The 15,447-nt window shown below is 43.4% G+C and overlaps 1 protein-coding gene across 1 annotated transcript in view; it reads left to right on the top strand.

Annotated features, from left to right (window-relative positions):
• The window catches only part of whrnb (whirlin b), a 191,102-nt gene that overhangs the window by 62,865 nt on the left and 112,790 nt on the right, over positions 1 to 15,447 (top strand). The window contains exons 2-3 of the mRNA XM_060907385.1: positions 5,146 to 5,358; positions 14,002 to 14,127. Coding sequence (XP_060763368.1) covers positions 5,146 to 5,358; positions 14,002 to 14,127 — 339 coding nt within the window. The remainder of the gene's footprint in view (positions 1 to 5,145; positions 5,359 to 14,001; positions 14,128 to 15,447) is intronic.

Raw genomic sequence — 15,447 nt, 5'->3', positions numbered from 1 at the left:
GTGATGAAGGGCCCGAGCACCTCCGGTAAACCAAATCTGGCATGAATCCAACAAACTGCCTAGGAGGAGAACGTCAAAATGTAACGTGTCAGAATGCACAAAACCAAAAATAACACATCCTGTTGAACATGGCTAATACAATGTACATTGCAAATTTGTTTGTCTTGGGGCACCCCACACACCTACCAAATTTGACACGGACAGGTGAAACTATATATACCAGGAAAAAGTCTCAATGACATATGGGGTGCTATGGAGTCTCCTGGACACACCCAGGGCCAAGCCTCTATCCCTGAGTAGCGGTGGCCAGGACTGACATATGTACCAAATTTCATGAGTTTTCGCCCATGGGAACCACCTCAAAAATGGACAAGTCTTGAAGAAAAAGAATAATAATAAGAAGAATCAGTTCGATTTATATAGCACCTTTCTCACACCCAAGGTCGCTTTATAATTGAGCGGGAATAAAAGAATCCACCAAAAGAAGGTCAGGATGTAATTCCAATGGTGTAGCTAACACAGTCCCACCAGGCACACGAAGATAAATCCCACACCACCTGCACAGCCACCACGCCGCTGCCGGGCAGCATCGCTCAGAACACCACGCCATGGATCCACAAAGCAAGCACAAAAGCACTGCCGCACAGAGCACTGGACAACCCTGATGTTAAAAGAACAATGAGCTCACTGCAGTCCATAGCAAGGCGCACAGGCATCACCCATGGCGGACCAAGACCTGAAGGGAACCGACACTAAAACTGGGTCCGGAGCTACACCACAACCAGCGGACAAAACACTCAAACAAAAAATAAATATCAAACTCACAAACACACACAAAAAAAAGAAAAGCAAAAGGGAAAAAAAGAAAAATGAAAAGCTCTGGTGAGAAGCGGCAGCCAAAACACGCATTGCGTACTCTCAACCAGAAACAGAAGATGAAGAATAAGAGGCCTTCAGAAAACAACAAGGCCTTGCATTTTGGTGCAGCACCCTCTGGTGGACACCAGAGGTCATGCACCTCTGGTGCTCAGGCCCTAATAATAATAATAATAATAATAGTAATAATTCTCCAAAACTGTAGAGTTGAAGAGCCTAAGATTCCTGTTCTTGGTTGACAAGACTGGAACCTGATGTGGTCTTCTGCTGTTGTAGCCCATCAGCCCATCAGGGTGGGTTGTGCATTCTAAGATGCTTTTCTGCTCACCACGGATGTAAAGAGTACTTATTTGAGTTACTGTCACCTTCCTGTCAGCTTGAACCAGTCTGGCTATACTCCTCTGGCCTCTCTCATCAATAAGGGATTTCCGATCTTCCACTTTTGTCCCATTCTGTAAAAACTCTGAAGATTGTTGCACATGGAAATCCCAGGAGACCAGCAGTTTTTGAAATATCTGGCACCAAGAAACATGCTGGCGTCACTGAGTTGACATTCTTCGCTGTTCTGATGTTCTGTGTGAACATGGACTGAAGTCTCATCTCATCTCATTATCTCTAGCCGCTTTATCCTGTTCTACAGGGTCGCAGGCAAGCCTGTCCTAGCTGACTACGGGCGAAAGGCGGGGTACACCCTGGACAAGTCGCCAGGTCATCACAGGGCTGACACATAGACACAGACAACCATTCACACTCACGGTCAATTTAGAGTCACCAGTTAACCTAACCTGCATGTCTTTGGACTGTGGGGGAAACTGGAGCACCCGGAGGAAACCCACGCGGACAATATGCAAACTCCGCACAGAAAGGCCCTCGCCGGCCACGGGGCTCGAACCCGGACCTTCTTGCTGTGAGGCGACAGCGCTAACCACTACACCACCGTGCCGCCAACATGGACTGAAGTTCTTGACTAATTGCATGAATGAGTTGGTGTAGAGGGGTGGCACAGTGGTGTAGTGGTTAGCACTGTCGCCTCACAGCAAGAAGGTCCTGGGTTCGAGCCCAGTGGCCGGCGAGGGCCTTTCTGTGTGGAGTTTGCATGCTGTCCACGTAGGTTTCCTCCGGGTGCTCTGGTTTCCCCCACAGTCCAAAGACATGCAGGTTAGGTTAACTGGTGACTCTAAATTGACCGTAGGTGTGAATGTGAGCGTGAATGGTTGTCTGTGTCTATGTGTCAGCCCTGTGATGACCTGGCGACTTGTCCAGGGTGTACCCTACCTCTCACCCATAATCAGCTGGAATAGGCTCCAGCTTGCCTGTGACCCTGTAGGACAGGATAAGCAACTACAGATAATGGATGGATGGAGTTGGTGTAGAGGTGTTCCAAATACAGTTGGTGTGTTATTATTATTATTGTGGCTACTGCCTCATAGAGGCAGCACCACTTTGTCATCGTGCTGTAAGGATGTAAGAATGAGTGTAACAATGGCACACTGCGCACAAGCATTACAATCATCAGAACGGCGAATCGTGATCTTGTGATACAAACAGTTGAGCTCGCGTTATCAAAGGTACACAAGAACGAGTGGCGAAGCCACGATGTCATCATGTTGTAAGAATGTAAGAATGAGTGTCACAATAGTAAAACTTTGTAACCAATCAGCACTTATGCTGATCAAGTTTAACTGATAAACTTCGGAACCAATCAGAACCAGAAACGAAATAAGAGAAACCTCATTATAACTTTGTAGTATCAGAAGATAACCACCAGATAAAAAGATAAACGAAATTCACCTCGTGGTTTGCCAAGGCTACTGATTTGATATTGAGTAAGTGGTGTTTATTTAAAGAAAATTTACCTTTTGATTATCACAGCTTTTGTTTAGTCCTTCTGAAAGGTCAAATGAAAGGTTTTGTAAGGTTTTTTTTTTTTTTTTTGAGATTTTTGGCAGATATTTCCGCCAAGAATTCCAGCCATTCAACAAAAACTCGAGAAGGCAGCGAAGACAACGTTGGAATCTTTTGAGCGATCCGCTCGGTTTGCAATTACAAAAGTCCCATGTGGGAATAAATCAGCTCCTACGTGAAAACTAAAAGTGAAAGTTCAAGTATGATTGGTCAAACTTCTGCTCTTCACTTTAATTTTTTTAAATTTTATTTTAGAGTCTTTACACTCCACTTGTGAAACAAAATGTGCTCATTAGTACTAAATTATGCTTCTAAGACAATTCATAAACAAGTGCTTTCTTACTATTTTGAAAATAGATCTCGTTCACAGCATTGTATTTGGAACAAAACACAGTAAACGGGGCGGCACGGTGGTGTAGTGGTTAGCGCTGTCGCCTCACAGCAAGAAGGTTCTGGGTTTGAGCCCCGTGGCCGGCGAGGGCCTTTCTGTGCGGAGTTTGCGTGTTCTCCCCGTGTCCACGTGGGTTTCCTCCGGGTGCTCCGGTTTCCCCCACAGTCCAAAGACATGCAGGTTAGGTTAACTGGTGACTCTAAATTGACCGTAGGTGTGAATGTGAGTGTGAATGGTTGTCTGTGTCTATGTGTCAGCCCTGTGATGACCTGGCGACTTGTCCAGGGTGTACCCCGCCTTTCACCCGTAGTCAGCTGGGATAGGCTCCAGCTTGCCTGCGACCCTGTAGAACAGGATAAAGCGGCTAGAGATGATGAGATGAATGAGATGAGACACAGTAAACAAAATTGGTAACCAAAATACTCCAAGCGGGCGGCACGGTGGTGTAGTGGTTAGCGCTGTCGCCTCACAGCAAGAAGGTTCTGGGTTTGAGCCCCGTGGCCGGCGAGGGCCTTTCTGTGCGGAGTTTGCGTGTTCTCCCCGTGTCCGCGTGGGTTTCCTCCGGGTGCTCCGGTTTCCCCCCACAGTCCAAAGACATGCAGGTTAGGTTAACTGGTGACTCTAAATTGACCGTAGGTGTGAATGTGAGTGTGAATGGTTGTCTGTGTCTATGTGTCAGCCCTGTGATGACCTGGCGACTTGTCCAGGGTGTACCCCGCCTCTCGCCCGTAGTCAGCTGGGATAGGCTCCAGCTTGCCTGCGACCCTGTAGAACAGGATAAAGCGGCTAGAGATGATGAGATGAATGAGATGAGACACAGTAAACAAAATTGGTAACCAAAATACTCCAAGCCCTGATGCTGCTCACAGCTTGGTGATGCTTGCAAGAGATGAGGCGAGTATCATTGATAACATGTATATATGCTATATTTACTGTATGGATATGGGATCAGAAAACAATTTTATTTATAAGCAGTAGCCACATGTATCCATAGCGTACCTATTTTTCATATTATAGCAGCGGCTGTTATTGTATATAGCCTGCGGTGAGTGTAAAGGTAATTCAGCGCTGTATCATGGAATGTTTCTGTTCCGTACAGTTTCTTTCGAAAAGCAAGCCTATGTTTCTGTGATCCCAGAGCTGCTTACTTCTTCTTTCCTGAGGAAGTGAATTCAAAAGTGCTTCTCAGCGTATCCATAACCGAGTCAGTGTCAGTCAGTCAGGTAGAACAGAGTCTTAACAAAAGGCTCCACAGTGTTCCAGACATTCTTTGTGCTATTGATACATGTGTCCCTCTGACTCATTGTGTTCTTTTATATTCTGCGCCTGTCTATTTTTTTTTTGCTTTCACCTTCTCACTCGCTCAAAGGCTCAGCATCCATAAAAGCCCCATTCTTTGAAAAAACAAGAGTGCCTGACTCGATCCACTGAGCATTGAGGAAGCGTAGCATGAAGAAACTCTCTAGAAAGCTTTCATATTAAATGTGAGATGGATGATTGTGGATGTTTTCCAGGGATGAATGGAGCTCAGAGAGCAGGACGACAATGTTAGGAAAGTTTATTTGGTCTCCTGGGGTCGTGTACATGAGTGGATATGGATTCACCCGTCCCTTTACACTCTGTCATGCAGAGGAAGTTACTTGAACCTGCATCCTTCTGTGCACACGTCGGTCTGATCGGAATGTGACATTAACATTTATTGAAATTAAAGTATGATGAAGAGCAGTAATTATTTATCTGGCTGACTTTGTCTGTGTACGCACTGATGGATTAAATTAACACGCAGACTAAGTGCTGTGATTAATGATATCTGCATAAACAGCGAGACATTAACTCCAGATGTGGAATGAAATGATAAGGCCTCAATAATTGCTCTCTTGGAAACGTACCTCTTTCCCTCCTCCTCCTCCTCCTCCTCTACCTTGTTTCTTTCTACTCTCATATCCTTCCATCCTTCGCTTCCTCCTCGACAGGTTCTGAAGGGATGCAAGAAGCTCTGTTTATCAGTGTGTTCGATGGGATGGATCCCTGGAGGTTATGTGACCAATCATGTGTACTCGTGGGTAGATCCTCAAGGCCGAAGCGTCTCTCCGCCCCCTGACCTGCTGGAGCAGCATACTGCAGGCGGACGACACTTTAACAGCCAACGCCGTGGACACGCCCCACAGCAAGGGGCAGAGAGAAGGGTGAGTATGTGGCTCGCTGCTTTTTTTGTCATCCGTCTATCATTCATATGTCTATTCAGAGGTCTGGATAAGCAACTAGCATAACTGAATGGTGACAACAATTACCTTGAAGGTTTTTTTTTCTTAGAGCCCTGGATATTTTATAGATGAGACACCTATTCTGAATAAACGCATACTTCTCTGTGTAGTCTCCATTAAACATTCTATCAAAGTGAAAACAACAAAAATAATTCAAGTCTATGAAAGCTTATGGCTGCATCTTCATACTTCCATACTATTAGTACGCAAAAAGCAGTCTGTAAAGTGTCCGAATACTCATTAGGCATTGAATAGCAGTTGAACGGCACCCGGATGATCTACTACAGGGCTTTTCAAAGTGTAGGGCGCGCCTCCCCTGGGGGCGCCAGAGTTCTTCGGGGGGGGCGCAACGTGAGGAAAAATAAACCAGAATAAGTTACTATTGCGGACATTTAGCGAACTTCAGCTAGCCTTTACCAGAGACAAAATGGATCGATTTTTAGTACCTAAAGCTACAGTGAGTGAGGAGACAGAGTCTGGGCCAAGCAAAAAAACAGAGCCTCCAGGATGTTGCGATTTGCAACTTCAACGCAAATTCAACCAATCCCCGCGAATTCAGGGCGGTGTTGCAATTATATCCAATCACCACAACTTTCCCGCAAATTTGACCAATCGTTGGCGTCGTCTTGAGGTGACGTCAACAAACTACCTTCCGCCTTCCTTCCGTGTATACGTTCAAGAGAAGCAGCATGCGCACAGTGTTGCCAGATTGGGCGGTTTCAAGTGCCTTTTCGAGGGTTTTGACATATTTTGGACTGGAAAACGTCAGCAGTATCTGGCAACACTGCATGTGCGAGTCAGTGTTTATATAGGCTTAAATTCTGTTACTGAAAGTGTGTTATGTTTACAGTGAAGGACTGTGTGCACTTTACATTATTTTTTTACTTAATACAAGAAATTAATGGATGCCAACATTTTTGCCAAAATAGTATTTTATTTTCCATTGTTTAGGCAGCTTCAGCATCATACTGTGAGATTCTGTTCAAATTGTTTTTTTTCTTCTATGAAGCCTGAGCCATTTATTTTATTAGGTTATAATTATTGTTTAATTTAGTCTTCAGGAGAGACTGCCTGCACACAGTACTAGTATTAATAGTTTTTTTTTTTCTTACATGAAAGCTGAGGCATTTATATTATATTTTAAGGTAACTTCATGCTGTGCTGTGAGGTTCTCTGCACTTTAACTTTTGAACCAACAGGTGCATTTGGATAAGTAAAGCCTATTTTTCTGCATTTTTGTAGTCCTGGTAATCTTTTATATTGGTAAAGATGTTTATAGGACCATTTTTCAGTGTCTTTGTTTTTTTAATCAATAGTTTTTCAGTAATAACTTAATATTTAACATACCACTTAATTTTAATCACAAAAAGAGAAAATCGCAACAATTTCTCGCAACTTTCACTTCCTCCCCCAATGTAATCGCAACAAAAGCCTAAAAAAACACCGCAACTTTCATCGCAATTTTTTGGAACCCCCCCACAACATCAGACATTTTAGCCCGCAGCAATCACAAAAAAGGCCCGCGAAATCCTGGGGGGACTGAAAAAAGAAGGAAGTATGACCACGATTATTTAAAGTTTGGATTTTCATGGACTGGATCTGAAGATGCTCCACTGCCACAGTGTGTTGTCTGCCAAGAGGTGCTAGCTAACGATGCTATGAGATGTTTAAAATGTGTAAAACAAGATGTTTTAAAAAGCACATATGTTTAAAATGTGAAAAAGAAAAAAAGAAAAATGTGTACAACAACCATTTGTTAAAAATATGAATGGAACATTAAGTATAGCAACAACAAAAATTGTAAGGGGGGGGGGGGGGCGCTGTTGTTTATTTGCTCTCCGAGGGGGGGCTGACTCTCCCACACTTTGAAAACCCCTGATCTACTACATCCATAGTATGCAAATGTACCACACTATGCTTTCCCATAATCCAGCTAGAGCCTCCAAATAAACAAATAAGAAGAATTCCCCTGTGAAAAATAGAAGGAAGATGGCTGTCCAAAGTGAAGCCAATTGTTGCTTGGTGTACAAGTGTATCAGGAATTGTTTAAACATATCTGCCATTGCAGAAATATATATTTTTAAAAATTTGCTGCATACAATTTGTATATGGGGGTGGCACAGTGGTGTAGTGGTTAGCGCTGTCACCTCACAGCAAGAAGGTCGGGGTTCGAGCCCCGTGGCCGGCGAGGGCCTTTCTGTGCGGAGTTTGCATGTTTTCCCCGTGTCCGCGTGGGTTTCCTCCGGGTGCTCCGGTTTCCCCCACAGTCCAAAGACATGCAGGTTAGGTTAACTGGTGACTCTAAATTGACCGTAGGTGTGAGTGTGAATGGTTGTCTGTGTCTATGTGTCAGCCCTGTGATGACCTGGCGACTTGTCCAGGGTGTACCCCGCCTTTCGCCCGTAGTCAGCTGGGATAGGCTCCAGCTTGCCTGCGACCCTGTAGAACAGGATAAAGCAGCTACAGATAATGAGATGAGATGAGAACAACAAAAATTGTAAGGGGGGGCGCTGTTGTTTATTTGCTCTCCGAGGGGGGGCTGACTCTCCCACACTTTGAAAACCCCTGATCTACTACATCCATAGTATGCAAATGTACCACACTATGCTTTCCCATAATCCAGCTAGAGCCTCCAGATAAACAAATAAGAAGAATTCCCTTGTGAAAAATAGAAGGAAGATGGCTGTCCAAAGTGAAGCCAATTGTTGCTTGGTGTACAAGTGTATCAGGAATTGTTTAAACATATCTGCCATTGCAGAAATATATATTTTTAAAAATTTGCTGCATACAATTTGTATACGGGGTGGCACGGTGGTGTAGTGGTTAGCGCTGTCACCTCACAGCAAGAAGGTCCGGGTTCGAGCCCCGTGGCCGGCGAGGGCCTTTCTGTGCGGAGTTTGCATGTTCTCCCCGTGTCCGCATGGGTTTCCTCCGGGTGCTCCGGTTTCCCCCACAGTCCAAAGACATGCAGGTTAGGTTAACTGGTGACTCTAAATTGAGCGTAGGTGTGAATGTGAGTGTGAATGGTTGTCTGTGTCTATGTGTCAGCCCTGTGATGACCTGGCGACTTGTCCAGGGTGTACCCCGCCTTTCGCCCATAGTCAGCTGGGATAGGCTCCAGCTTGCCTGCGACCCTGTAGAACAGGATAAAGCGGCTAGAGATAATGAGATGAGATGAGAGAATTTGTATACGTTATCTGTAACCATCTGGGTCAGAGGACAGGTAAAAAGGCGGTAGAGTACGTCTGAATTGTCCTTACTACTCGCTCGCATACTTGTAGAACATACTACAGTTACAGTCAGGTAGTAGATACTTAACCGTTATAGGTTGTATTTAGTCATGTGACTTTTGCTTGCGAGTTTGCTTCCAGTGAATGAAGTGGTGGTCAGACAAATCAATTTGGCTGCCATTATGCAAAGAGCTAGTGAAACCATCTCCGACTATTTTCGCAATTTAGAGTCCAGTGCATGGTCAAGATACCTTCAGAAAGTTACTCTTTGCAATGGGATAGATCCTTACACGTTAATAAAGAAGGATTTTTCCTATGAGTTGGAAAATTATCCATCTCTTGAGTTCTGACATCTCAGACTACCTGGTGCTGCAGACATCGTACTACACGGACAAACAGATGAAAACCTGGAAGAGCATGGAGGTATAAAACCTTTCATATTTGGCTGGGTTAAAGATCTAGGGATCAGGACACTACAAGATAAATCCTGGATTGTTTTTGCCTGGATAGGTAGGCACTTTTGGGCTTTTCATATGTCTTCGCAATGGTTGCTCGGATGCTACAAGTTTTAGTATCGGGTGTAAACAAACCACAGTCACTTGATTCCCAATCCTCCCTGCTCTTCTCTTCCAGCTAAATAATTCAAAAGTTCACAGAAACACCTTTAAAGACATGAGTATTGGTGAAACAGGATGGAGAAGTTATCACAGCTCACTGAAACTGCATGGCCGAGGAAGCAGTTTCATTCTGTTAACTCATGAGCTCTGCTTTTGTGTTTCCGTGGATCGTCTTGATTATCTTATCGTCCTTGTAAAGATTGCTAGGACATCCTGATGAATAAAGTGTAAACATATGCATTAGCTGACAATATGGTAACCATGATCAAACAGTAAACAAAAACACATGGGCACTTGAGCATCTCCTGAACTTCAAAACACCACGAAATAACAGAAAATGGTAAGAAAAGTGATTTGCGAATCCAGACGAAATAAATCGGAGGAATTTCCAAACCTTTCACGCAGTGATCACTGTAAACTCGAGAGTTCTTCAACTTGGCTCCCTTTGATCGCAGCAAAAGGTTCAAGACCCACCTTTCTCATCTTCTGTTGATAAAATCCTTTGCTCTTGCATCCCTTTTTATCCCCCGCTGGCCGAAAGGCCCGAAGGGAGATTATGTCATGGCGATGTCCATCAGGGGCGATTTCTCAGAGACAACAAGGGAAGCCGAACTTCCCCTAAAATTCTCTCCCCAAACTGCGGCATCTACAACGTTGAATTCTCATTAAAACAATAACTTGCATAACATAATATATGCCCAAGATTGTATTTACGTTCATAACTATCCCTATGTCATCCTGTAACTTATTTGAGTGATGTCTGACGAACTTGCAGTTCGCTACGAGAATCACCTTTGCTGGCAGCCGGGTATCCGTTGCAGTCTACGAGACGGCTCTGAACAGCCAATTTCGGCTAGTTGTTATTGGTTAAAATCGACAAAATCGTCACTTCCAGGGAAGCCGGGTATCTCTGGGGGTAAACAGGACATTGGGAGGGCCAAGAAGCTGGGCTGATAAAGGATTATTGGAGGTGGTGTTTGAAAGACATGAGGAGGGCGGTCGCTGTACTTTGGCGTCGGCGAGGAACACGGTAAGCATGATCAGTCAGTCCCTAGCGGATGTCGAGAAAATGTAGTCGTGTGCCAAAGTGCTGTCCGAATTTCTTTTCATATAAACGTTTCTTCTTATTGATGTCTCTGTACATTACTCTGTAAATAAATGTAAATATTACTCATTGTGGTCCGTTAACTTTCATCCATTCTATCAGTTTGATCATTCGTGAATTCACTCGTTTATTTCATTTGTAGTTCAATCAACGTGGTTGTAGGCTAGCTTGAGCCTTATTGGGATCTGCAGTGCTAGCTGCTAACAGCTGGTATCTATCTGCTGGACAGTTCAATGCCCCAGCTATACAAGCTGCTGTCTTTAGTTGCAACTATTGGCGCCACATCAGCTGGAGTAGAGCGTAGCTTCTCTTGTTTAAAAAGAGTGAAGTCTTTCACTCGAAATACAATGGGCCAACACCGTTTAAGTAGTCTTGCTCTGCTGGCCATTGAGAAGAAATTGGTGAAGTCTCTGGAAAGCACAACCAGCTGGTATGACAGGGTCACAGACCATTTTCTGGAAAAGGAGCGGCGGGTAGAATTTGTGTATAAATAGTGTGCATCATATAATGTTCATGAATCTGAAGTGTGTATATTGTTCAGTAATGTTAAGAGAATGGTGGGCTCTGTGTTATAGGTTATACCTGGGTATAATATTCAAGGTTCTGTGTGTTGCATAGCCTACCTGTTTATGAATTTCCAGACTGTGTTGCAGAAGATGTTCAAGGATGTGTTGCACAGCTGGGTGTTGTGTTAAAGACTCTGTGTTGCATATCAGGGTATGATGTTCAAGGCTCTTCGTTGAATAGCCAGTGATTTTTGGATGTTTGATATTTTTGATTAAGGATATGAGGCACTAGCCTGGCAAGCCAGACTATAACATGAAATGTACAAGCAAAAATACTTTCTGCCACTAGGTGGGGTTGTCTAGTTCACTATGCTAATGGGGCACACCTTTCTATGCTTTGATATCCGGCCTACAGGTTTTACGATGAATGCGTAAAATGGGCTTCCCCTGTTTTAAAAACCAGCAGCCGCCACTGATGTCCATCCTTCCGTCCGTCCGTCCTGGGAAGGGTGCTCACCTTCTGAAATCAACTCCTCTCACAATTTTTGGAGGAATTTCACGAAATTTGGCAGGATTCTTTGTTATATGTTGGTAATACACATATTGTAATTTCGCCCTCCTTCACCCGTTTCTGTCAATCAGGCCTCTGTCTTGTGCACTGCTCAGACTTTAACCCCAAATACTACAAACGCTCACTTCCAGCACAGTATGTGAAAAAGGCACTTCTCAAGGTTTTTTTTTTTTTTTACCTGTAATGTTATATCCAATTCCCAGATATTCTCTACAAAAAGGTTTTTCTTCTTAAGCTTTTTGATGATATGAGACAGTCCTAATTAAAAATGACAGCCATGTGCTCTGTTTTGAAGCAGGTGTTCATGGCGAGCAGGAGAGGCATTTCAGAACAGTAGGTATGTTGTTTTTGCCCAAAGGGAGCTAAGTGATATGAGTCTAGGCCCAGCCCAGGCAACACTCCTTTCTGCCTGTCAGCATGATTTATTTCCCCATTTGAACCAGACAGATCCATAGTCATTTATCATATGAACATTGCACCTGCATCTCAAGATGTTTGCGATTTGGCTGTTTACACTTTTAAAGACTTTACCATAACTTTAGAAGTTATTTAGAAGATATTAAATTGCCTGACATTTGTTCTGTCATGTCATTGCCAGATAATAAGTGCACTGTCATAACATTTTGGACGTATTCTTTAAAATGCTTAATGGTGCTAAATAGTTTGTGCTGAGATAGTTTTGGAAGATGATTCAAACAGCTTGCCTCATTTATGTAAAAAAAAATGGCTCAGTCTCTGAGATTGGACACTTATCAAGGAGGCTGCCAAAGACCTACGGCAACATTAAAGGAGCTGCCAAGAACTGGTCACTTCATGCATGTGTCAATAATACCTCTTGTATCCTTTATATGACTGGGCTGTGAGGCAGGGTGGCGAGATGGGAGCCCTTTCCCATGAAAAAAAAAATCCAAGCATAATTTTAAAAGATATGTCGGACACAAAAACAAGAGAGCTTTTCAACTAAAGAACACCAGACCCATGGAGAAGCATGGTGGTGGCAGCATCATGATGTGTGGCAGCTTCTGTTCAGCTGACACTGGGACTCTAAAACCTGCAGGCCTCTGTTAGACAGCTAAAGATGAAAAAATGTCACCTTCCAGCATGACAAAACACAAATCCATGACAAATTAACAAATCCAATCAGAGCCCAGATCTAAATCCTTTTGAAGACCTGTGGTGTGGCTTGAAGAGGGCCATGCACAGGAGATCCCCTGGTAATTTCATAGAGCTGGAGCATTTTTGAAGGAAGAGTGTAATAAAATTGGCAAATCAAGATGTACTAAATTGGTAGACTCTTACTCCAAAAAGAGTGAGTGCTGTATTACAAGCAAAAGCTGTTTTAACAGTATTAGTTAAGGGATGGTCACACTTATGCATCCACATTCTTATACAGTAAGATTTTTCTTGTTTTTTTCCTCCCTAAATCATTTCTATTTGTTTTTTTTTGTTTTGTTTTTTTACTTGGACTTTGTTGATTGCTATATTACATTCATCTCATCTCATTATCTCTAGCGACTTGTCCAGGGGTACACCCTGGACAAGTTGCCAGGTCATCACAGGGCTGACACATAGACACAGACAACCATTCACACTCACATTCACACCTACGGTCAATTTAGAGTCACCAGTTAACCTAACCTGCATGTCTTTGGACTGTGGGGGAAACCGGAGCAAACCCACGCAGACACGGGGAGAACATGCAAACTCTGCACAGAAAGGCCCTCGCCGGCCACGGGGCTCGAACCTGGACCTTCTTGCTGTGAGGCGACAGCGCTAACCACTACACCACCGTGCCGCCTCTATATTACATTAAAGGTGGAAAAGAGTTGACATAAAACCTGCAATTTATACAGGGGTGTGTATAATTTTTACATCCACTGTAGATGGTTAGATGGATGGACAGACAGATGGGTGCAAGGAAGAACAGACAGATGGTTAGATAAACAAATGGATAGATAGATGGCTGGTTAGGTGGATGGCTTGTAAGATGGATGGATGGCTGGAGGGACAGATGGGTAGAAGGAAGAACAGACATGGTTCGATGGATGGCTTGATGAATATAGATAGATAGATAGATAGATAGATAGATAGATAGATAGATAGATAGATAGATAGATAGATAGATAGATAGATAGATAGATAGGCGGATGGCTTGTTTCATGGTTAGATGGATGAATAAATGGATGGACTGATGGATAGACAGATGGATGGTTAGATGGAAGGATGATTGGATGTTCTATATAGAAGGATGGTTAGATGGACAGATTAATGGATGGATGCTTGGACTGACAGACAGATGGATGGTTGAATGGATGGATAGAGGGTTGTACAGTTAGATGGACAGAGGGATGGATGTCAGAGTAGATGAATAGATGGATTGATATATTAACAGATGGATGGAGGCATTATGCATTATGGAACTTGATGGAAGCCATCAGAAAAGATCCTCAATAATTCTTAATATAGTATGATGGATTGAGTAGGGATTGAAAAACTGGTTTTATGTTGGTCTTTTTGTATGTATCTGTCCCCTTAGGTCACCATCTCGTTGGACGATGGACGTCCGCTGGGTCTGATGATACGCGGAGGAGCAGAATATTCCCTCGGCATTTATATTGCTGGAGTGGACCATGGATCAGCAGCAGAGTGTGGAGGTTTAAAGGTAAACTCCAGCAACAAAATATTGCAGTTACTGACTGAACATATATGTTGGGTATCGATAATAACTTTAGTTACATGCAGCCCAAAGTTCTTTACAGCATGTAAGAGAAATGTAAACAGTAAAAATAAAGCTGAAGTAAAGTTAAAGTAAACAGGGACACAGTGTTATTGATGCCGAGCGCCACTTTTACAGAGCACCCTGGCTCTCATTACGCCCACTGCTTGGAGCAACAGCTACATTCTTTGCTGAAATAAAGGCAATATTGACATAGTCCTACTCTTATGTATGTGTTTGTTTATTTTTCTGATGTGAGAAGAAAACTCAACAGATTATATTTCTATGCTGTCATTTACATGACAGTTTATAGTATAATGCTACTACAACACTGATAAAAATAGAAGCTCCACTGAATTCAGAAAGCCAAGAGTGATGATGGAAAGGATGCATCGACTGTGAGAGTGAGGCAAGGTTTCGAGCAGCCTCAGGGCACTGCTGGACACGAACTGCTTCACAAAACAGGGTATTGCTGACTGCGTGTGAGAAAGAGACCTAAGGTATCAGATTCCAGACCTACAGACCTCTAAACCAGAGAACACTGCAGAGTTGAGACTGCACTTGATTAATCCACTTGATACAACCCGTTACCTAATTAGAAAAAAGGTCTTCATGGGTTGAGTTTGGAGTGTTAAAAGAAGGCAAGCAGAAATATTTGTAAAGCAGAGGCCAGGAGACAAGTCTGAGTTCAAATACCTATAAATCCATGATAAGTGCAAGTCTATACAGAAAGCATTTTGAGTTTGGACTCAGGTCTTCCAGTTCTAGTACAAAGATGTTAGAATAAACCAAAGCTGATGGAGTGTGAAGACAAGGGAGATGGTAATTGATGGTATGATAATGGTAGCATACCTCCAGAGACTGATCCGACCCTACATACCAGCCAGATCCCTACGCTCTGTTGCTACTGGTTGCCTGGCCCCTCCGCCCAGCCTGCTCAAGACTGTTATCTGTCCTGGCTCTCCATTGGTGGAATGACCTTCCCATCAAGGTCAGAACTGCTGACTCCTTGACCACCTTCAAGGGCAGACTGAAGACCCACCTGTTCGCCCACTGTGTAATCACATAGCAGTCTTGACCAACCCATGCTGTGTACTGTCTAGCCTGGTCATGATGACTTGGTGCTAGACACTGGGGTTTTATTTTTCTCTATTTAGTTGTACTTTGTCTGATCATTTGTATGGTTGGTTTGTTTTCCTTGGACCTTTGCTGTTTTTATTACTTCAACAGAATATTACACTAAACAATTATTCTATGAAATCAAAT

Source organism: Neoarius graeffei, chromosome 24 (genome assembly GCF_027579695.1).
Source record: "Neoarius graeffei isolate fNeoGra1 chromosome 24, fNeoGra1.pri, whole genome shotgun sequence".
Taxonomy (NCBI): domain Eukaryota; kingdom Metazoa; phylum Chordata; class Actinopteri; order Siluriformes; family Ariidae; genus Neoarius; species Neoarius graeffei.
Note: the sequence above shows the minus strand (reverse complement) of the source record. Positions and strands in the feature narration are given on the sequence as shown.